The 23,616-nt window shown below is 41.4% G+C and overlaps 2 protein-coding genes across 8 annotated transcripts in view; one reads left to right on the plus strand and one right to left on the minus strand.

Moving 5' to 3' along the window:
* The window catches only part of hnf4g (hepatocyte nuclear factor 4, gamma), a 187,438-nt gene that overhangs the window by 111,073 nt on the left and 52,749 nt on the right, over nucleotides 1–23,616 (plus strand). The window lies entirely within an intron of this gene.
* Nucleotides 2,488–23,616, minus strand: part of relch (RAB11 binding and LisH domain, coiled-coil and HEAT repeat containing) — a 41,031-nt gene continuing 19,902 nt past the window's right edge. For 4 of the 7 annotated variants that reach the window (XM_061064218.1, XM_061064219.1, XM_061064216.1 and 1 more), the window contains 17 exons: nucleotides 22,034–22,105; nucleotides 21,800–21,940; nucleotides 21,473–21,637; nucleotides 21,085–21,232; nucleotides 20,808–20,964; nucleotides 20,555–20,678; nucleotides 19,716–19,764; nucleotides 18,471–18,550; nucleotides 17,121–17,227; nucleotides 15,538–15,637; nucleotides 13,105–13,187; nucleotides 10,432–10,495; nucleotides 10,193–10,331; nucleotides 9,447–9,563; nucleotides 6,582–6,670; nucleotides 5,978–6,048; nucleotides 2,488–3,763 (listed from right to left, as the gene is read on the minus strand). In XM_061064218.1, coding sequence (XP_060920201.1) covers nucleotides 3,643–3,763; nucleotides 5,978–6,048; nucleotides 6,582–6,670; nucleotides 9,447–9,563; nucleotides 10,193–10,331; nucleotides 10,432–10,495; nucleotides 13,105–13,187; nucleotides 15,538–15,637; nucleotides 17,121–17,227; nucleotides 18,471–18,550; nucleotides 19,716–19,764; nucleotides 20,555–20,678; nucleotides 20,808–20,964; nucleotides 21,085–21,232; nucleotides 21,473–21,637; nucleotides 21,800–21,940; nucleotides 22,034–22,105 — 1,827 coding nt within the window. In that variant the 3' untranslated portion in view covers nucleotides 2,488–3,642. Of the gene's footprint in view, nucleotides 3,764–5,977; nucleotides 6,049–6,581; nucleotides 6,671–9,446; nucleotides 9,564–10,192; nucleotides 10,332–10,431; nucleotides 10,496–12,328; nucleotides 12,412–13,104; nucleotides 13,188–15,537; nucleotides 15,638–17,120; nucleotides 17,228–18,470; nucleotides 18,551–19,715; nucleotides 19,765–20,554; nucleotides 20,679–20,807; nucleotides 20,965–21,084; nucleotides 21,233–21,472; nucleotides 21,638–21,799; nucleotides 21,941–22,033; nucleotides 22,106–23,616 lie in introns of those variants that run through there. The other 3 variants (XM_061064217.1, XM_061064215.1, XR_009676617.1) reach the window with 2 other exon arrangements.

Here is a 23,616-nt window from a genome sequence, read left to right on the forward strand (position 1 = left end):
CCTCCTGTCTTAAAGCACCTCTCTCTCTCTCTCTCTCTCTCTCTCTCTCTCTCTCTCTCTCTCTCTCTGAATGAATGAATGCATGTGTTTGCTGCATTAGAGTAAAAGTGATCAGATATGACCCCGTGCATGTGGTCACTTTTTTAGATTTCACTTTTGCCATTCATCATTTGAGTGGGCGGTTTCAGCATATCTACTGGATCTTGGAAAAGCCATTACCATGTATTTTTTTTTTTTTTAAGTCTACACACGTCATTCATTTAAAACGTTTATTGAATGTCTCCAGGAAATAAGTTTGTTTTCTTCTCCCAGGGCAGAGAGCTGGGTGTGTTTCCCTCTGAATTTGCATGGCAGAGTCGAGCAAAGCCAACCTTGGCAGGTCATGAGAGGAAAGGTTTGAGAGAGTGCAGAATATGTTCTCTTCCAAGGCGACAGTTATGCAAATATTAAATTGCATGGGTGGGTCCTGCATGGATTGAACACGGGGGCTGATCAATATCAGGGTGGAGGGGAAAGGTGAGGTGGAGGGTGGGTGTAAAGAAATGAAGCAATATTCATTCCCAGATGAAAGAAAAGTTATTGAGGTTGAGAGAGAGAAAAGACAACATATGATTGCGTAAGTGTGCAACACTTGCTACTCATACTGGTGTTAAAAATGTATAAAATAAGCTCAAAAACCTTGACTCTATGTGCATTATCAATGAAAATCTACAGTGGGTGACTTCCTGTTGAGGTCTGCAGATAAATACAGAATATTATGGATGGTGGGGAGGTAAGAATAATGAGGGAGGTTAGGGGTTGAGGCCTCCCTCTCCCCCTCTTCCCGTAAAAACATGCTGAGAGAAGCTGTTTTGCGGTGGGGCCTCTCTGCAGCGTGCACAGTAGCAATTAAGAGCCAGATTGGACTCTTTTAGCAATCAGAAACCCCAACTTGACTCTGAACGCACCCCAGACATTCACACCATAGTCAGCCACTTTCAACAAAACTGAACTGGAAAACATAAAGAGGTCCCTGTTAGGCCATATAATGCAGCTCTGATGTCTAAAAATGGAGACGCACTGCAGGCGGACACCATGCAGCTTTACAAGCATCACACTTTAAAGTGACCCGGGTTAGAGCGCACAAAGCTGTTTAGCTCTGTTAGCATGTGGGTAGTGTTGCTTAGCATCACTTCAAACAAGTCAAAGTTCATGGAGTAGGCCTGGTCTTGACAGCTCATACGCTCAAAAATGCACACACATGCCATGAGCTGCTGAGTGGTTTCCATTAATGTTGGACACATTCGTTCCATAGAAGAAGAAGAAAGCAACCACAGTCGGGTTTGGTGCCACAAATTTGGAGGAAACTTTAAAGGGTTTGGGCAACGTCTCTCTTTAAGTACGGAGGGGCTGAAAACATGCACATGGCCCTAAGAACTGGGTGGAATAACAACGTGAAGGCTCAGCCACCATGTTCCGGTGGTTTGTTGGGTTGGATATGCACTGCTTCTGCTCACTTTAGAAACAGATGTGATCGGTGAGTCACCCAAATCACCAATGCCAGTTAGGGCTCCCTGCTGACGCAACTTCTACCAAAACAAAATGCCAGGAGGATTTTCATGAACACACACACACACGGGCTACAGATGTACATGCAGGTATGTGCAGAGTGATTCTAAACAAACACTGGAGAGCAATCAAGGCTCAAGAAGGAAATCTTTGACCACAATTACATAAAAAAACAATTCTCTTTGAATGCAAATCACATATTAGGCATTTATCTCTGCACACACATGCAGACACACACATAATTCTGACAGCCCTTTCTTCAAGCCGTGTCCCATATAAAGTATTTGTCCACCTGAGGAGTTATCAGTGATGAGGGTTGAATATTAGCCTAAATATGCAAATTCTGTTCTTTATCAAAAGGGTGTTGGTTAACTCATATAATGGTCAACCACTAATTATGTGCAGCTCTACACTGCTGAATGACTCACTTATATTTTCAGCATAAATAGATGAACTGGATTCCATCCCAGGTCAAAGACAACTGAGCTGCTTAAAAACAAAAAAAAAAACAGTGCACTTATAGGTGTATTTTCTGCTTCTTTAGTCGACTGTGTGTTTCATTCTTGACCTCTCAAAGAGAAGACAGTTGGTGTGGAGAGATAGTGTAATCTTTACAGCAGATCCGAGCGCACTTCTGTAGTTATTTGGGGTAAGTTGTCAGGAATGTCCCTTCAGATGGACTTTGGTTTGTTGTACTAGGCACAATAGACAATAGGGCACATCAAAGTGTTGGACGCAGGGATCAGGGTCGGTAGGAGTGTGTTTGTCTGCGGAATGACTTTGTTTTACGGCCTGCAACACCTGCCGACACTTTGAGACGAGGGCCATAAATAAAAATAAAAAAACGGGATTTTCCTTCATCTCACAAACACACACACACACACACACATAAGTGTAAAGACACTCAGAGGCCTCCAGAAGCACATTTTAGTACACAACTGTTCTTCATCTTTTATTACACCATGACACCAATTTTCAAATATACATAATGAGTACCGTCCTCCTGGGTACAGTGTATGATACAGATATTTACTGTTTTTCCTCAGAGCATATTGAAATACAACGAAACCAAAAAAAGAACCAAATACCCACTTTAGAAAAACATACAATTATCAGAGACACCGCAACACAAAGAGACGAGATGCGACACACAGAGAGGGAATCATTATTATCAGTGTCGAAATGGACCAACCAAAAAAGCAGTTCCATTCACCGTAGTGATAATGTTCATTAAACTCTGAATTAAAACAAATATACATACTTAGAATGCAGAACAAAACAGCAAAGTGAAGTGCAAATTTCTTTGGAAGTTTGGAAAAAAAAAAGGTATGTTTATCCTTCATTAAGACATAAATAAGTTATAAAATAGAAGCTATCAAAACATAAACCAGAGACAGACTTTGAAGAAATAAAGGCAAGACTTGTTTTTTTTTTTATAACTTCAAGTAGGCAATACATCGGAGCCGTACAGATTGACTGCACGAGGCATTCTTTACAACCATCTTGTCGTCTTTCAGGACAAATATTCTACAGCAAATGCAAATCAACACATCTGTCGTACAACTTTTCCCTCCAAAAAGTGACATTTTAAAATGTCTAAAAATCCAGCAGGCGATGCTCAGAGTGTTCCTCTCAGATACAAGTAGTGCTGCACTGAAATTAAATCCCATGATACTTTCATGTAGTCCAGAAATGTCCAGGAATCAAGTCCACTGTTATCTCTTTGGGTGAATCTCAATACTGTTCATTGTATCCCTCTCTCCTTCTCTCCTCTCGCTCTGAAATGACAATGTGAACATGGATTCATGAAGTCCTTGATAACTCTTTCATCACAGTAAACCATGATGGATGCAGAGGTGACGACCTCAGCTTTTCACTGCAAAAAACATTGCTGGTAACTTTTAAAGAGCGTGTAGTCCTTCTGCTATGAAGATTTAAATCAACACAACTATCAGCAAAACTCCGTTTCTTGAAATTGAACCGACAACACAATTTTCTTCTACTGCAGTTGAACCAGTTCTTGTCCAGTCAATGAAATGCTCCGGTAGACAGCGGGGCATCGTCAGCACGTAGCAGTGGTCGATCAGTCAGTGTTCACTTCTTTCTCTGAAAGACGTTGGCCAGCATGGCGCCGGAGGTGGTCAGCTGACCCATTTTGCTCAGGAACTTGGTCTTTGCGTCCTCACCCACCAGACTGGAGGCGATGGAGACAGAGCTGTGGAAGGAAACAAGACGTAAAGGTTCAATTTAAAGAAACAAGAACGTTTAGCTCGCAAATAATGATTATTAACTTGAAGAAAGTTTCAAAAATAAGCAAACAGGGCAGTAAAAAAAAAAATCCTACATAAACCCTCAGTATCTGTTAAACCTTACAACAGCCTTTACTTCCTTAAAGGGTATACGCTGTTTGCCAACACAGACCCCCACCCCTGATTTTTACAGTCCAACGACTCATCAGGTTCCTCTTTTGAGTTCTCTGGTTCAGACAAATACAATGGAGCAGTTACAACAGCCGGCCGAGCTGCTGCACTGACCAACAGACAGACAAACATCTTAACAGCACAGTTTAGACTGTGGACAGGAGAACATAATGAAGCTGCTTCTATAGAAGAACTCAAACAAACAACTTGTTGTCCTCTTTTTGACATGGCTGTTAAGTATAGGATTCTGTGGCTGTCATGACTGTACAAACATATCTTCATAAACACATTTAAAGGGATGGGTATAATTAAACAACGTGTAATAAATACACAGAAGAATGGAAACATCAGTGAATATAACAATCCTGTGATATGACAAAGTCTTTCAGATCTCTAACATGTCTCAGGTTTGAGTTTCCTCACACGCTACATTGCATCATTAGTGACAAAGTAGGAGTGTCTTCCTTTTTCAACATTGGTACATCTTTCTTTATCAGGCCATACTACACAAACTTTCTTCTTATTTATCATTCATTTGTCATCTTCTTCAACTCTCTAACACCTTGGTCACATGAAGCCCAAAGTGACTAAGTGTTTCTACTGTATCTGCTCCTTCATCTTGGTCTGAGCTACAGGGTCACCTCCATGGTAAATGGACTTGAGCTTGTATAACGCCTTTCTAGTCTTCTGACAGTATTAACTAATCCCATTCATACACATTCATACACCACTGAAGAAGCAGTGGGAGCAACTTGGGGTTGAGTGTCTTGCTCAAGGACACATGAGACATGGTGCTGCAGGAGCTGGGGATCGAACCCCTAACATTCCGGTTTAGAGACGACCGACTCTACCAACTGAGCAACAGCCGCCCCATATGGCTACAATCTGAAATATTTACATGTTTATGTTCAATAATGTGCACTGTACCTATGTCTGTTTTTAGATCTTTTTGGGCCTTTTTGCCTTTATCAGACAGGACAGCTGAAGAGAGACAGGAAATATGGGGAAGAGAGAGCGGGGGCTGACTTGCATCAAAAGGCAGAAGTCAGATTAGAACCCACCGTTGCAGAAACGAGGACATTGGGTGCACGACATAACCTCAAGGCTATCCGGGTGCCACTATTAAAGTGTTCATGTTCAATAATGTGCACTGTCTGTTTTTTTGGGGGTTTTTTTTCAATAAAAATGAATAACTGATCCGTAAACCTAAAAAACTGTTTCATTTTCATGAAACAATGCTGTCAATAACAGTTCTTTAAAGCCCCAAAATATAAATCTGCCAAGATCAAAATCGGCAGGTCAAAACTTTAAAAACAAATCCTGATAAATCTGCCAAAGAAATAGCAGATGATGCATCTCTAGTTTACATGATATTTCATAAAAGAAGTAATGATGCAAATGTCCTTACACTCCATGATGTCACAACTCCTTATATCATTTATTTAGTGGCAACAAAGATACAAGCTATCAGATATAGTAAGAGCAGAAGTAGATGGAAAACACTGAAATTAAAGTAGAATCAAAGTCTTGTTTGTCTCATTTACATGACTTTTTGTTTTGGTAATGCAAACACTAAGCAGTTATAAGGAAACTTCCAGCATCCATATTCACACGCTTCTCTTTTTAATGAGCCTCAGACACATGTTAACAGGATGTGAGAAACGTCTTTTTCAAGACACCCACAGCATGGCCCACGTCCAAACCAAAACAGCTCCTCTCATTTCCCTGCTCTCTTTCTGTGTGAAGTTACCCACATAATGAGTGTGGTTCCAACACTCTTACATGTTCTCTTCTCCCCTGCCGAGTACCCACAATGTGGGCCCGGTCCCCAAAACTGATAAGTGACCCCTCTCCTCACAGTAAGGGCTAATTCTTCCGCCTCCAAAAGTATTGCTTCTAAACCACTGCTTGCTGACATCGCTGCTTTTCATGCAACAAAAATCAGCATTTTGTTAATCATTTAGTGGAAGTGATGGTGTGAGTGGGATTGTTTTTATTTTTGTTCTCACCCTTGTGCATCTGCCATTCCTCTGTTTTCCACTTTGATTTCACACTCTTTGATCATAGAACTCAGAATAACCTGTGGGGAGTATGAGAGAGACAGAAATGTATCAACACCTACACAAAGCTTGTAAAGAGCATTCTGTGGCACAAATCAGATTGTGGGGTCGGATTCTGTTACATTATTAAACACAGACTTTTGCATCCATTTGGTGTGCACAAATGTTCCAGTGAAGGAAAGAATTCCTCGTCTCCGGTATGCTGGCTTTACAGACAGAGTGGATGTGTAGATAGGAAGAAAAGTCAGCTGACGGTTAGTCAACATGGGAGAATGCTCACATGAACTGGATTGCGTGAGATGCTAAGACACAAATAAATATGGCAGAGGTGTGTGCATGAGTGTGTCTGAGAAATAGGTGAAGTGTCAGACTGTCCGCCTGCACCCATGTTGTGTGACAGACAGAAAAAGTAGACCGTCTGGCCCGTCAATGTGTGTGCATGTGATACTAAAGGCATGCGTACATGGTGAGTGCATCACGGTCAGATTTTTTTATTTTTTTTGAATGAAATCTCCCCTCCTGTCTGCAGGCGGGAAGTGTGAATGCATCTTACCTCGTGTTCTGGGGAAAGTTGCTCCATGTCAGCACGGAGACACCTGAGGCCAGGCAGGAAGTGGTTGACCATCACCTCCTCTGATATGACTGCGCAGGAAGTTAAGGACTGGAATGAAGAACTTGTACAGTTAAGACTGTCAGCTGATCAAAAGCACCTGGCTGGCCGCACCATGAATGAGAGTGTTGTTATTCAGTGGGAAACACAATGTTAGCCTTTGGCTGATCGAGTCTCAATGCAGATTACTGAAGGTCAAATGTTGGTGTGTGCTTTAAACTGTTTGCATCTGGCATTGACAATAATAAGAAAGACTCAGAGACAACCTTGTTTTTTCTTACTATGTGGCATTGATACTGTAAGAAAAAAAGATGAGAAAAATATATATTTTTAAAGTTTGATAAGCCTCTTAAGGGTTAACCTCAAAGTGAGGACGTTGTTTCTTCTGTCTGTTTAGTATTTTTGTTTTTGTGATCACCTGTTTGGACACAAAAACTACTAATACTGATCCCAGGAATAACCACAAGGGTGGAGTTTACTTCAGGATAATATCAGGAACCATCGACTAGCGCCTGAAGATCATATACTGCATGTCTCTGGGAACGATTGGAACTAATTTGGTTATTCCAGGTAGCCAGGGGTTAGCCACACACGACTTCCTGGAGAGACTTCCTTTTCAGTGAGCTCCATTGTTGACAGTCCAAGAAGCACCTTAAGCACGACTGAGTGTCCAGATCCAAAGTGAAGCAGACGTTTTCCCCTACAGATATGCCTGCAGATTAATCACATCTTGGTTCATTAGATCCTCTTTAGTAGCGATGCCTCGTCTGTTTCTGGTGAGTCTCAGATCAACTGTTAAAAATAAGTTACACAGAGGATTCCTTCAAAAAGTCAAAAATTCAGCAGCCCAGCTTTAAACAAGAAACCATACATGTGCTCACATCACCCCGATTTCAGCGTCCCTTCACTGACTTCCTGTTGACTTTAGGGGTCTTTTAATGACTTTTGAGGCACAACATGAGATGAGTCAGGGGTGCAGTCTGAGACTCTCTGGTAGAGCTCTGCTGGCTGTTCCAAGGTCCAGGCTAAAAAAACAAAGGGGACAGGACTTTTTCTGTCAGAGCCCCCAAACTGTGGAACAGCCTGTCAGAGGAGATCAGACTAGCAGAATCGGTCCCTCGTTTTATTTCTCTACTCAACACACTCTCTTACCAAAAAAACTTTTACTCTGTGATTTGATTTTATCGTCATTTTTTATCATTTTGAATTGCTTGATTGGTTTTATTGCACACTGTGAGGCACTTTGTTACCTGTATTGAAAAGTGTTATACCAATAAAGTATTATCATGACTGTTCCCTCTGGCTTAATTCAGTTGTTTTAACTCTGAAAAAGTGTTTTCAATTTTCTTGAGACAGGTTTGAACTTTTCTCACATACCAGCATCATGATGCAGATTCTGTACAAAATGCAAGCTTTGTTAGGTCCCTCCTTAAGAGGAGAGGAGCACTTTTTAAAATACTTGTTGATTGATTGAGGTCAGAGTTATCTTTACGATGCATTCCAGGAAGTCAGGAAATCGCAACACCGATTTGTTTTGCAACACATCGTCGAGGAGATTTTGTCGCTCAAGTTGACATTTTTGATCTTGAATGGATTTATCGAGTCAATCTGTTAATCTCTGATGGGAGACAATATGTCATTACAGCGGATTGATCTCTGTCTGCTTCTGCTCATACACCAAAGCCTGCTGATTCATGATTGGTCAATACTACTTACTAAAATCCCCGCCCCCCGGACGGACCACAATTTATATTTTTAGTTCTGTAAATTGAGATTAACTTCAAGAATATTTAAAATATGTAAAAAAAAATATTTGTAAGGAGCAAGCAACTTAAATGTACAATCTTAAAAAGTGGAGCTATACAGGACTCAGAAAGACCAAATTTATATTTTTAGAAATGGGAATGTACAATTTCAGAGCTTGTCGCACTGATTACAAGAGAAAGAAAGTGCAGTGGGAGGTAAAGCCTCTGAGGTTAGGGCTATACCTCCTGGACACCGCTGCACTGTCAAATCACAGCCTGACAAAGATCCGCAGGAATGAACCTCAGGCCAGCTGTCCTCCATGGGTGTGTGTGTGGGCGTGCGTGTGTGAGGGTGTATGTTTGGCCATGTCAGGGCGGGGATGTTGGAGGAGAGGCAGAGCAGGGTGAAAAACAACGTTGTGAAAGGAGAAATAGTCAGAAGCAAAAGAAACACGGAAAAGGAAGGAATAATAGAGACAGAGAGGGGAGGTAGTGTAAACGTAGGTCCCGTCCTGGGAAATGTTACTAAGAATTGAATTCGATGCTCCTCTCACGCTCCCTCTCCCTCTCTCATCCTTTCCTTTGCTTAACCAACCCTGTAATTACCTCTAGCCCCAAAAATGGAGGCAGCTTATTTTCCCTTTCTCCTCCTGCCAAATGACGGGCAAACTCTGCCAACACACACGCACTGAAACGCACACTCAGGCAGGCACTGGGGCCACGCTGATATGTCCCACACAGTTTTACAGGCGCACACATGTAAGCCGTGCTGCTAGCATTTGACCAGTTATTCTAACGGCCTTACCACTGACTCACTGTTACAACAGCTAACCCTGAACCCCCGAGCCAACCCTGACACAGACTTCTAGTAAATCCTTTGGAAATACATACAGTGAAGTAGCTAAAAAAAAGTATTAGAGGGGCTGAGTGGGAAAAATCTGACAACACATGTTTCACAAGATGATATAACTGTTAGACTTAGAAGCATATAGCTGTAATAAAAGAGCAATCTTAAGCGATCACAGCTTGAACACTTCAAGAAGAAATACAGAAAGAAGGATACAGCAGCAGGAGAGGGCGCTGTAGGCCTCAAACAGCTGGGTGGCGATGTCGATCCTCTTGCTTTCCACCGCCTGGCTGTTGTTAGCGAGTGCCAGCTTGTGAAGATGTGGCAACACAACTGGAGGAATAAAGAGAAAAAAAACAGATACAGACAAAAAGTTGACGCACATGAACAGCAGAAGATAGTCAGGTCGTCAACATGTTGGATACTTTTTAATACCAAGTGTTTAAAAATGATAGAATCTGTTATTTCATGATCGGTAGTGTGGTAAAGTAGAGCTACAGTTCCTCAGTCAGAATTTTGACCCAAAGCTGCTGTGAGGGAAAGAGAGCAGCGGTGGGCCATTCAAATTCATATGTCAGCAAATACTGATGTTTTTGAAGGTTCTTCTGACATCACATAAAGATATCAAAAGTTATGTTTATGTCTCTTAAAAACTCAGAGAGCAGAGCAGGTGGCAGCAGAGGAGAAACTGTCTTAGTAACACAAATACATTTGTGCAACTTAGACAGTGTGCAGAGGTTTACTTGAATTTCAAATCAAGAACTTAACCCACATTAGAAGCCTTGGACTTCTATTTTTGTTGCCATGGTATCAAACCAGGTTTCAATATAGTTTGACTTTTAATAGTGTTGTATCATAGTTTAAAATTCTGGTATCGTGACAACTTATTAGTGCAAAAAAAAGAATACTTAAAGAAATGGGTCACTATAGGACATTCTGAGTTGTTCATGTGATTGACATACATTCGTCTCTGAAGCGTGGCTCTGCATTGGGCCCGACTCTTCCAAATGTCCTGATGATTTCCATGTGCAAAGAGTGCTGGTCCTGGTACTGAGGGTCTTCCAGGAACGATGCTAGCTGCATCTTCACACGCTCTAGCAGCTACACATATGTACACAAACACATAAACACACTCATGTGAACATGTCAAATTATGATTTGTGAAATTCATTGTGTGCTTCATGTGTGGTTAGTGTCCTACCTCTTTCTGTGTGACCGTCTCCATGATGGTACCAAAGGCGGGGATTGTGGATATCCTGACCGAGCTGAAAGCAGCAGGCGGGCAGGAAATAAGTGAAGACAAAGCCACAAGTTCTAATCAGTGCACAACTTTTTTTAGACGTAATTTCTATTGTATTAAAGAGTTTGTCTTTTTAACCAAGAATCACAATGAATCAAATATTATCTGCACATATTGAACAAGTTTCTATGAACATGTTTGAATCACCAGATGTATCGGGTTTAATCCACATTCATCATGGCATAGCTATGTGATTAACCAAGAGGCACAAAGCAAGTCTCCTGGGTCCATTTTCAGATTTAAAAAAAAATAATGCTTCACACTGTTACACTATTACACAGGCTTCAACTGTCTGTATTTTCTAAAAAATGTTAATGATTTTATCACAAAGGCAAATATAGAGCTCTGTAAGTATTTACAAAAAAACAAAAATAAACTAGGGCTACTTTGGTTACACACTTTCTAGGTTTTATCCAAATGCAGTAATGACATAATAATAACATACCACAGTGATGAGTTATTAGGAAGTCGGCTGCAAGTTTAAACTTCATTCTGCCTAAATTAAATCATTAACAGAGGCTGTGGGGGGACATCAATGTTATGAATGTTTTACTGACCACTACAGATTTATTTAAAACTAAACATTCTTCATTCCCTCGATGGTCCTTCTTTTCTGATCAGATATTTTCACCTTTATGATTTTGATGTCCTGTGTGAAGTACTTTGAATAACCTCATTGCTGAAATGTGCTTTATAAACAGACTTGACCAAACAATCATCTAATATCCTCATCTAGTATTTAGATTAGTAAATACATAAATAAGAAAAGTTTCACTAAATCATTTATGTTTTAAAATCTTAGAACATGAATTGAGCTACATTTATGTGACCGAGTTCATTTTTGATCTTGTAAGATTTAAGATCAACGTCTGCTTTTGTAACTACTTTATGAATCAGAGTATTGACAACATTATCCCTAAGCTAACAGCGTATCTAAGTAGAAGGTAAAAGCTGACTGTCGATGAGATAAAGAAAGTGGTCAACACTACTTATCGAGGAATCAATATCGGTCATCAAAGGTGCAAAAATAGGAGTTCAAAACATGAAAAGTATCTTGGGATAATCAATGATTGAAATGAACGGAGATGAGAAGGATTGATGGGATGCTGTTAGGGTGTTGTTAGATAATCATTCCATTGTCAGTAGGAGCAGAAAAGAATAAGAGCTACACTCGGGCCATCGTTGACGTTGGTGAAATAAAATCAGTTTCACAAAATGATCAAGTACTACATTTGACTTTCTTATCTGCAGATTTTGAACACAGCAAGAATCAAATGGGAAACTATCTGGAATTTAACAGAACATATATATCTAAAAAAAATGGTTACCCATAAGTATGACAATTCAAGACAGAGAGTTATATGAGATGACGGGGGCTGCATTCCAACAGTGTGGCTTCTGGTTCATCTTTTCTGATCACACACTTCAGGGCTGGATGTGTAATGGAAGCCCAGGATATTTAATGAACTTAAAGGAGGTGTGATCTTTTTGTGAGAGTCAAAGTACGACTGAGTAGATTTTCCTCTTTCCTCTTCCTGGAATTATAAGTGCTAATGATGTTCCACAGGATTGAACAAGTGATGATTGAAGTATTTATCTACATTTACCTGTTTATCCTAACACTAGCTTTATCTGTTTTCAGCTTGTAAGGGTATCTTTTTTTAAATTTTATTTACCAACATATTCATGCTATGCAAAACACTTTTCTGGACTAACACTGCTTTACACTGGAAGGATGCAGCCCGCAAAAACAAATGACAGTGTTCAAGGAGAGGTTGACTTGTGTTGATTGACTCACAATTCAGGGCCACTGCACAGTGTTATAAGCGCCGGAGCCGCCCGGCGATCTACTAATGCTTCACTCATGCCTCGGAGAACCAACTGCAAACCCACCACACAGCGGGATGATGCAGGGTGGGAGGAGACAGGAGGAGGGAAGAAGAGATAGAAGGGATGACGTGGAAGATAGAGAGAGAGAGAATAATAGAGTGACAGGATACAACTGAAAAAGACGGGGTGAGGACTACCAGCCACTAGCTGGCAGGTAGGTCAGGAGGAGGGGTCCTGCTTTAACTGAGTTGGGTGGGGAGTAAGAGGAGTAGGAGGAGGAGGAGGAGGGGACGTGTTACACATGAGCATGCTAGGATTGGATCGCACAAATGGACTGGTTAGTTTTGCAGACGGATGAGATGACGGGAGCTGGCGTGGGTTAGTGCTGCACTTTGATGAAGCCAACATGCATGGTGTTAGTGTGAACAGTGGTTTTGCTGATGGACCACCACATGGCCCAGGCCTGAACCTACACCAGAGCAAATCCACACAATGGCATACCACTGTGCCTTTAAAAAAAAGGAAAATCCAAAAATGCAAAGATTATGAAAATAGAAATATAAAAAAATAAATAATTCATACATAAAGTTTAAAATCTGAGACGCATCTTTGTGTTGAATTTGCTCCTGGCAGGCACAGACTTGTTTCAATGTGATGGTTCTCAGATGGCAGAGAGAAGGGGGAGAGAGACGCGGCGCGGTTTGTTGTTGTTGTTATTATTGTTGTTGTTGTTGTTCCACTTACATTTCAGGATCGGAGGACAGAGTGATGAGAGCAGGCGCCACTCTCTGAGCTACCAGCGTCTCATTCACCCCCTTCACCAGCAGCTGATCGGATTGGACAGAGCCAGCCGTGATGTCACATAGGTGGGCGGGGCATTGGGACAAGATCGAGCAACACCGCCAAAAGATAGAGAGGAAAGAAAAGGAAAACAAAAACAAAAAGGGAGGGAAAAAAAACACAAAAAGATAGGAAGAAAGTGATATACAATGACAAAACCATAGCTGCAAGGCACGGACGGTACTGCATGTTTCAAGCAAGTGTGCATACACACACACACAATCAGACACACAAAGACTGACACACTCACATGCGCACGCAGAAGAAATGGGAAAACCAACATAGCTAAACTGCACAGATACTTTTACAGTATGGTGAGTGTAAAGCTGGCAGCTCGTTCCACAGATTCCAGCTCAGATTATCATTACATCCATTTCTGTTTGATACAATCCATAAAACTGATCTGGAACCTCTGGTAGAAGACCGCGTTTGAACCCACAGATTTGACAATGGCGGGCAGCTAATAACTATGGAATGGTGACAGTGTGGTGTGTCGGGAAAAGGCAAGTACTTCACAAAACGGGGGCGGGTGGGGGACATGAATACAGCCTACCAATCCTCCTCCCCACAGAGTTTAGATCAACATCAGCCCCGTTCTACGGCTAAACCTAGATCCCAATCCCAACATATGACCTTTCATTGTGCACAGATCTCAGAGAACAGAAGGATGTGATTTGTTATGGATGTTTGTCACAGCTTAGGATAAGACTGGGCTACCAGCAAGTACAATCAGTAGAATCAAATCACAAGGAAAGAACGAGAGAAGCCGTTTCCTTTAAATAACTAAAAGACATATTGGATTTCCATAAGACCTGAAATAGTGTCACATACTTACATTTCTGATTAAATTATATGTTCCAACAGCAGTGAACAGAAACAGGCCTGGAGCTCTTCTCACTACACTCTCAGGTTGCTGACTTCAGCCCTTTTCCTGACACGCAGCAGATATTTTTGTATTCAGGTCTGAGACCAGTGCACAGTGAAAGGTCTGATGTTAACCCTGTGAGGGTTCCCACCACACGGTTGTAACCATGGCGCTGGTGAGTCACAAGACGGAGTAGCTGAGTATTTAATACATGTTAAACAGCAGCAGTAGCAAGCAGCGCCAGCACACGACAGCAGATAGTTCACATGAGAATAGTATCTACATGTAGGACAAGTTCAGCTCATACAGGATACTTACAAATAATCAAAGTGCAGAACATAATCAAGATAAGACATTATATGTATAATAGTGCAGCCATATTAGATTTCGCTAGCATGCTATTTGTAGAAACTAGAGATGCACCGATTGAGAAAATCAGGGCCAATACCAATGTTTAAAATAACAACGTTTTCATCATGACTTCTTTTGGTGTCAGACTCCCATAATGCCACCATGTTCTCTCATGTTTGACAATTAAAACAAGAGAGTTTGTTCAGCATGTGACTTCATCTGCCCAATAAAAAAAGCTTGTCTCTGAATTAGTTACTAGGTGTACTAGATGCCAGCATTAAATTGATTTGTCACAACAAAGGAAAATCAGCTACCGACATCAGTTCATGCCCAACTATTTGCCAATGTCTGTCACCAGGACCAGTATCGGCCGATACCTGTGTTGAATCGATGCATCGGTGCATCCCTAGTATACACTATAGCAGTGGTTCTCAACTGGTTGAGCATCAGGACCCACAAACAAATCCTTCATGAAAAATCACGACCCAAATTTCTGATATTTTTCAATCAATCAGATTTATTTAATGAAAAATTGTGCAATTTGGACTTCAAGACGATTCAAAGTGTGATAGAACAAAGAAACAGAACGGGAAAAAAAACGTGTTTAAAAGGCGCTTCATGGGGCGCTGGTGGCGCAGTGGTTAGATCGCGCGCCCCATGTATGGAGGCTGTGGCCCTCTAGGCGGGCGGCCCAGGTTCAAATCCGGCCTGTGGCTCCTTTCCCGCATGACATTCCCCACTCTCTCTCCCTCCCTGATTTCTGACTCTGTCCACTGTCCTATCTCTCCAATAAAGGCACAAAATGCCCAAAAGTAAATCTTTTTTAAAAAATTAAGAAGTGCTTCATAGACTTTCTGACACGATTTTTCTTCCAGACACACCTTTTACGACCCACTGAAAACGGCTCCGCTACCCATTAATGGGTTCCGACCCACCAATCTGAGAACCACTGCACTATAGAATAAATCACTAGGAGTACATTTAGTCATTCCTATGTCTTGTTTACAATGTAAAAGTACATTTTAAATCACAACTGACACATTGTAAGACGTTTTATGTGAACACAGGCTAATCATATCTCCAAACATAAAGACTGTTTTGTGAATGTGTGTGTTTTGTACCTCAAACATCCGCGCTGCAGTACACCGGACCAGTGCAGAGGTATGGACTACCCCGTACCACAGGACGGTCAGCAACAACTCATGATACACCGGGTTGGCGCTGAAAAGAGAGCATAGAAAAAAGTTAGCCAGCTTTTAGCTATGAGCTTATGAAGAGTCCTTTGTTTGCTGTCAGATAATGAGAAATGTCCCGATCAGACAGCATGAATAGAACAGACACACTTTAACACAGGAGGTTAAAGATCATAAAGAGGGAAAGAGGAATAAATGATTCTACTTAGAGAGATAAAGATAACTGGCCATATAGAAATCACATCACTGTCTCCAGCAGAAACTCAAGTGAGACACTATTTGAACCAGCACTGTTAAATCTAAATACTTTATCCAATCATGTTCACTGATACTCTGTTTTTATTTGACATGATTAATATTCAAACCTTCGACATTTTCATTTTTGTGTGGCTTTGAGTCTAAGTAAGAGAATGCAGGGGGAGTAATAAATGTTAAATCAGTTGGTTCTATTAATCGAACGAACAGAAAGCAAGTCACATCCCATGTTGTCTGCGGCAGAACTGAAGTAGGTACCTTTAGGTATATGATGACTTTTTCTCTTCAGATGACATGGAGTCACATCCCAACATTTACTGTATAAATACTGTGTTTAGTCATCCTTAGAGAAAGAATAGTGTAGGATATGAGAACTTATGAGAGGGCTCTAACGATGCCTCAAGCAGGACTTAATGATTGGATATAACACCAAAGCACACTGTGAGTACCTCAAATAGAAGCTAATAAATAGAGTCATTGCTGTGACATATTTTACAATATGATTAAAGGAGTAATATGTAACTCTGACACGTAATGTCCAACTTCAAAACAAAGGAGAAGGCTGCCTCCCCCTGACCCCTCCTCCCTAGAGTCAATTTGCATGCAGGTTGCCATGTCGCGGACACTGAAGTTTCAGTGTTTAGCCAACTCTGCATTGTTCTTGAAACTTGTCTGCGTTTTATCCTCTCTCTATTTTTCAAAAGCAACTCCAATAGTTATCCTAGCTACCACGTTTCTGCAACACCTGTTGGTTTACTGTTTGCCTGGCAAACTGAGGGGCGTCCAAAACGGCCGTGTGGGGGTGCCCAAAAAACCCTACATTCTCTGTCCAAAACAAATACAGACAATTCAGGACCAGAATCAAAACTTAGGAGGAGGACATCCTGGCTGCTGCATTGTTGACAGAGAAGGCAGCACTTCAACATAGCATGTTTTCTTATTCTCTAACGATATAGTAAGGTCATTTTTATCATATAATTCACTCATTATCTTACATATTGTGCCTTTATAAAATCTCTAAATACATATAGAGAATACAAAGTTGATTGTACTTAGGTGTCACTTTTTCTACTTGTTCTAGTTTCTTGAAGAGTGTATACTCTCTGCAGAGGGGTAAGTTTAATCTCATATAACAAATAAATTAAAAAGCATTTTTTATTTTTTTTTGTTTTTCCTAAATGAGTAGAAACATTGGTCTGCAGCTGGTAAATAAGAATGTTATTATTCAGTTGGTAATGGAATAATGCATGTCTCACCCCAGCTCAACAAAGGAGGCCTTCAGGCTGTCCAGAGGTGCATGGGACAAGGACAGTGTTGTCATGACGTCCTCTAGAAAGCCCACCAATAACTTACGGTCCTCGTCCTGTATAGAAATGATAGAATCTTTATGTTAGTTCATTAAATGGGCAACAAATACATCAACATCTAAACGTTCAAGTGTTTAGTGAGCATATTTTTGGAAACAGCTCTTTTCACTATTTCAATGTGAGTGGAGATGGCTGCTGTGGACATGCTGTGGTGAAAATGTAAATCGCAGTTCGGCATGTTCTGTTCAGCGTTTCAAAAGAGAGCTGCATTATTTTTGTTCACCCAAACTCTAAACAAAAACATGCGGCAGCTTGATGCGTGTTGGAGTGGATTTTCCCTCATGACAATAGAACAATAACCAAGAGTGTCGTGTGGTTAACACTTTACCTACTGTGTCAAACAAGAAACAATATGAACCAAAATTACTTCACATGCCGGGCCTTTCTCAAACCGGACCCTCCCCACCCCCACTCCATCACGGAGGGGACTCTTTCAGCAGTCGGCCTGACAGCTAAATGAAGCAGCTTTAATTATGGTGGAGGGGATAAAAGACAACAGAACGGTTCCAGATGACATCTGATGTTTATTAACTGTTTGTGTTATGTTCCCTGTAACGATAGATTACACCATTTCACAGTCAAATGAACACATCTACCATTTTCCAGACTAGTGTATCTGATCCTAGATACTAAAGCAGGTTTTAAGCTCCAGTGAGGAACTTGTGGTTTATGTCGATTTCAGCAATCACTGCGGACTAAGCGATACGTTTTTATCTCTGTGCTGATCTTGTCCTGTAAATGAGTGATTGGTGCCCCTGTTGTCTTTTAATAGACAAACATATTTCTAGCTGTGAGTCTCCTCTGTAGATAATATGAATGAGGCTGTTACTCTTAATTAACGGTCTCATCTTTTTCAGGCCATAAAGTGGAATTGGTATCATTATAACAGGAGCTGTAAGAAAACCTCAATATGGCAAATGTGGCAAACTAAACTAATATGTATGGATGATAAACACAACCCGACACACAGGAGGGAAGTCAGTGTAAAAGTAGAGTTGCTCTTGGAGGTTTTTTTAAAACTATATCTCACTCCATGATGAGTTGTTCTGGACGGCAATCAAGTAAGCGTGCTACCAAAGTGGAAGTATGCAGATAGAGGTTGTAGGGAGCAGTTTGAGAATGGCCGAAGACAATGACAATCAATAACAATTTGTCAGTCAAACAATTATCAGTTCCAAATTCTGTCTTCAGGTGTTTTCAACTGGACTACTGTGTGGCTGTGGCCTGCTAATCATTTACCTGGTTATAGCAAGTCAGCACTCCAGTGGCATAGATGGGGACTGTGGCTTTGGTGAGAATATCGTTTCCTGCTGAAACATCTGACAGAGGAATAAAACAGAATTAAAAAGTTGATGAGGTTATAAATATTTAAAAACATTCAACTGCAATTATTTTAATCTCCAAAGATGATTCTGAATGTTTCTGCTTAAACTTTAAAGGTCACATATTATCCTCCTTTTCAACCAGTTTCAATAAGTCTCAGCACTCCCCAAAACATGTGTGTGAAGTTTCTTGTTCTAAATCCACTCTGATCCTGTATTTGATCATGTCTATAAACCCCTCTATTTCAGCCCTGCTCAGAACAGGCTGTTTCTGTGTCTGTAGCTTTAAATATGTAAATGAGCTGTGTCTGACCACGCCCCCTCTCTGGAAGTGCTTGGACTTTGTCGCTCCATGCCCAATTGTTTATGGTGAGAAGATAGACTCAGAGGGCAGAACAAACACCTAGCTGTGGGAGTGTCACCCACCTGGGGGAGGGGTTACTTCCCTTTGTGATGTCATGAAGGGCATATTTCCAAACAGCCTGTTTGAGCACACATTTTCCGAAAAGTGGAGCAGGCAAAAGACGGAGTGGATAGACTTTTCTCATAATTTGGGGGTTTGAAGACGGACTACGGACACGAGTGTTAGAAAAACATGGTTACATTTTTTTTTGCACAATATGTGACCTTTAAGCTCTGTCTTTTCTATTTAACACTTGTTTTAATCTCCATTGTATATATGTATGAAGCACTATCATCTGTTTAAAATACATCAACACACTTCAAATGTTTCAAGACAGCATGAGGTGAGGCACAGTCTATTATATTGTGCAAGGCATTTCGTTTGTAACAATGTGTCCACACAGCTTACATTATATTGTTGTGGTTTTGCAAAAATATACTGTGAAGACACAAGCAATGTAGCTCACAATGACCCAAACACAGACTTGGACTCAATACAAAACACATTTCATAAATGGCCACAATACCAACGCTAAATCACTTGGCAGCCAGCTGAGGCCGGGCACCTCTTATAACTACAGAAACATGTCTGAAATAAAGGAAAAAGAAAGAGGGAAACACCCATCGCTGACTCTAAATAGCTTGTTTACATCAACAGTGTCTGTGTCCGTCGACCCACACTGTGCTGTGAGAGCTGAGAAGCCCTTACTAAACTCATCTCAGTGTGTGCTTTAGTAAAAGTGTTTTAATGTGCACTCACCAACATTCTCTTCTGACAGACGCAGGATCTCTTGGAACTGAGGTTTAACCTAAAAGGACATAAGGAAAAACACCACTATTCATAACTGACATTTGCTGTAAAGAACGGTTTAAAGAACAGCAATCAAACGGATTTGTGATGAACACCTTTACAAGGCCGGACACATCGGTTACAACCACTGCTCTGTTAATCACAGTGAATCACTGATACACGGTCTAGTGTCTGCTCTTTTGAATGCTGCAGAATTAAGTTTCAACAGCTGTGTTTGAAATCAGACCTTCTCCCTTCATGATGAAAATATAAAAAGTCTCCTTAAATATTGTGGTAAATTCCGCACTTATAACAAATCTTTTTTTAAGTACTGTTAAGTACTGTGTGCAAGGCGGTATTTCTTTAAGGCACAAAATAGTCCCTCAATTTTACACCTTAAAACACACTCTGAAAAATAATACATGTGCGAACACGTCAAGGAATTCAGTCCTAAATGTACGGGTAGTTGTGTTTTCTGGGAGAAGGGGAGAAGCTAAAGAGAGACGTAAAGCTCCAGTTAGGAACTTTTAGTTGATATTGATTTTGGCGCCCCAAGAATCTTTTGTTCAGTGTGCTGTTAATTGACACCTGACACCTACCCCATGGCAGCGGCTACAGGTATTAAAAATAACAATAAAGAAATAGTAATTCCTGTCAGTTATGGTCTTTTTTTTTTGCCTTTTGCCTTTTTAGGTCATAATGAGTCATCAATATTAATGTCAGTCTTGTCATTATTGTCACTTAAAAAACTCCTAACAGGGGCTTTGATTACACTTGTTGAAATGAGAGGGTGAGTTACATGGTTGTACCTTAGTGTTGGTAAAAATCTTGCCAAAGGTGCGACAGAACCTCCAGAAGAAGCGCGAGAACTCGTGTACGCATGTTGATGACGTAACATTGATTCGACCGACGATCTCTATGAGCTGAGGGAGGCTGGAGACGGAGCAGATGGAGGGAAAAGCAGATTATGTGTGACTTTAAATCCACGCGTCTGAGACACAATGCACTAAGCTGTCTGCAAACACATGTCTTTATATGACTGTGCTTGTGCATGTGTCTTACAGTTGGTTGACGACCCAAAGCAAGCTGTCCCATCCCGTGGTGCCTTCATGCTCCAGTTGGTGGTCGTAGAGAAGCAGCAGTGCACTCAGCATCTCCCTGCTGCCGATGATGGTCGCCACATCCTGAAGCGGAGAGACTGGTCTGGGGAACCGGGTCACTTAGGGGCCAACGACACAACACAGAGAGAAAGAAAAAAAAAAAAAAAAAAAATCAGGACATGTATGGCTTTAAGAATTACAACTTGCATGTGTGAGTTCAGTGAGTGTGGTTGTTCTACCCTCTATTGCAGGAATGTCTCCATGGAGTTTGGCTCTGCTGGTGAACGGTGCGTTCTGCAGCACCACAGCAAACAGAGGAGGGATGAGTGACTGCAGGGCCGACAGGAACATGTGCAGCTTGTGTTCGTCCAGACCATGTTCTCCTTGCTACACAGTAAGAAGAACAGTATGGAAGGTAAGGACAAGCGAAAGAAAAATAAAGAGAGCAAATGTTTGGAAGGACAATCCATTGTTTCGAAGTTCGGCCCTGTTTTTAGGCAGTAACGAGCAAATCCTATATCTATATACATCCTCTGGTTGGCTCAAATAACTAATTTCTTTAAATCAGGACGTAGTGACAAAAGGTTCTCAAGTTTTATTCTAAGCGAATAAGCTACATGCACTTACCATAAGCAGTTTCTCTATACGGGCCAGCAGAGACGGGATGAGTGCAGTGTGCAGAGTGCCCAGCTCTGTAGTCCAGGCAGCAAAGGCAGGAATGAAGACCTGCTGGACGGCACTGACCACCCGCTCTGATGGGTCCCCAAGTGACAGCAGCATCAGCTCAAAACCCTGAAGGTCACACATGCAAAATGAAAAGAAGATGTGAACACTTGCATTAAAAACAAAGTTAACCCTTCGGCCTACTTAATGTGTCTTTTAAATTCATGTCGATTAAAACAAGAGATTACAAAAAGAAACTTGAATCAGATTGTCCTTTCACCGCGCACATACCTGGGAGTATTTGTCAGGGTCATCTATGTAACCCATGATAATACCCAGACTCTTGACCACTGCTTCTCTAACCATGTCAGCCTTGTCCTCAGTGAGCATCTGCTGCAACATGGACAACACCAACGAGCTACGGATCTCCTTCTGCAGAGACAGAACTTATTAAAATCTTTTTTTTTATCCATTTGCATTCATATGAGATCCCTTTTAAATTCTGCATGCACACTGTGCTCTTACAGGCAGGTATGGTGCTAAGGCTCCACAGGACTCCGCCACCAACAATCTCCTCTCCGGATATTTGTGGTTAATCTGCAGAAGAAGATAAATTTTAGTGGAAATGAAAGGGATACTTCACCCGTTGAAACATGAATCTGTATTGACATTGGGTCATATATGTCGTAGAAATGTGAAATAAATTTTGAAGTTGGTTCCTTCTCGGCCGAGAAAAGGAAGAAAGTGTCTTTTTGGCTCATGTGGATGAAAGACACCAATTCCCAGAATGCACAGCACCGCAGGCCACTCCCACTAAGATCCTCGATTTCAGAATCAGAATCAGAAATACTTTATTAATCCCAGAGGGAAATTCGATCGATACAGTTTCTCCAAAATATACAATATAGCAGTAGAAATATAGTAATAAAAACATTTACAGACATATTTTCTTCAACACAAAAGGCCATTTCCTCAACTGATTCCGAGATTTCTTCCAGAATTGATCTTGGAAATTCCTGGCAGAAAACAGACTCTATGTCTGTGTCCATAGACAAACAGTGAGAGCACTGACACAGTCCGCCCCAGCTCGAGCCGGCCCGGGCTCCTCGTCCTCACCACCACTAACAGGCAGGCCTTATGTCTCGGCTGCTGAGCTGGCAGCGGCCAGCGGCGGCCAGCAATATAGCCGCGAGACGGTTGGTCTCAGACAGGCTGGTCCTGTGTCTAGCTGCTAGCGGTGGCCAGCGACGGCCCCGGCGGCCAGCGGCTGCAGCAGCCAAAACACAAGACCGGCCTGTCGGCAGCAGCCGTCTCGCTGCTATATTGATATTTTTTCTCCATTATCAGCTTTCTCCATAGAGCCTGTTAGCATAGCTTCCAAGCAATATGGCGGACATTAAGTTTCGATTCTGGGAGTGAGTTCCCACCCACTGATCTGTGATTGGTCTGTAGCTTCAGTGGTCTAAAATATGAGGAACTAGCGTTGTAGTTTCACCCTGCTAACCACAACAGCTTCCAGTGACGCAATATGATGATATTTGCATCACTGGAAGCTCCTTTTCAGACTCAGAAATAAAGAACTTTCCAGTCTCAGGGGGAAATGGATGCAGGACCATTCACAAATACTACCAGTTTACTACTGATACAATGCTTAATGCAAATGGGTGAAGTATCCCTTTAAGTGTTGAAATAAATACAAGATCAGAATTTGAAAGGAGGACTGGAACAGACTGGAGGGCAGCCACCACAGAATGGAAACATTTCATGTATCATCAACACGCTGACCCTGTGGAAACCACATTTGGCCTTTGTTGGCAGATTCTCAGCCTCCAAACTGCTGGCAGCTGTTGTTTCCATGAATGTGTTGCATGAGGTGACACTGGTTGCAATGAATACAAAACAGTTATCACATTAAGGTCAGGGACAACAGGGAGGGATTGTTGTGATTTTGAAGCAGGACATGCATTTACATAACATGCTCACTTAGTACAAGACAAAACATGCACTTTTTTTTAACGATTTAACCTTTTTGCAATCGAGTTCATGTACACACAGATGAGACAAAGTGAGAAACAACAAGAAGGAAATGGTAAACATTCATGGTTAAA

The sequence above is a fragment of the Labrus mixtus genome, chromosome 19 (genome assembly GCF_963584025.1).
Source record: "Labrus mixtus chromosome 19, fLabMix1.1, whole genome shotgun sequence".
Taxonomy (NCBI): Eukaryota; Metazoa; Chordata; class Actinopteri; order Labriformes; family Labridae; genus Labrus; species Labrus mixtus.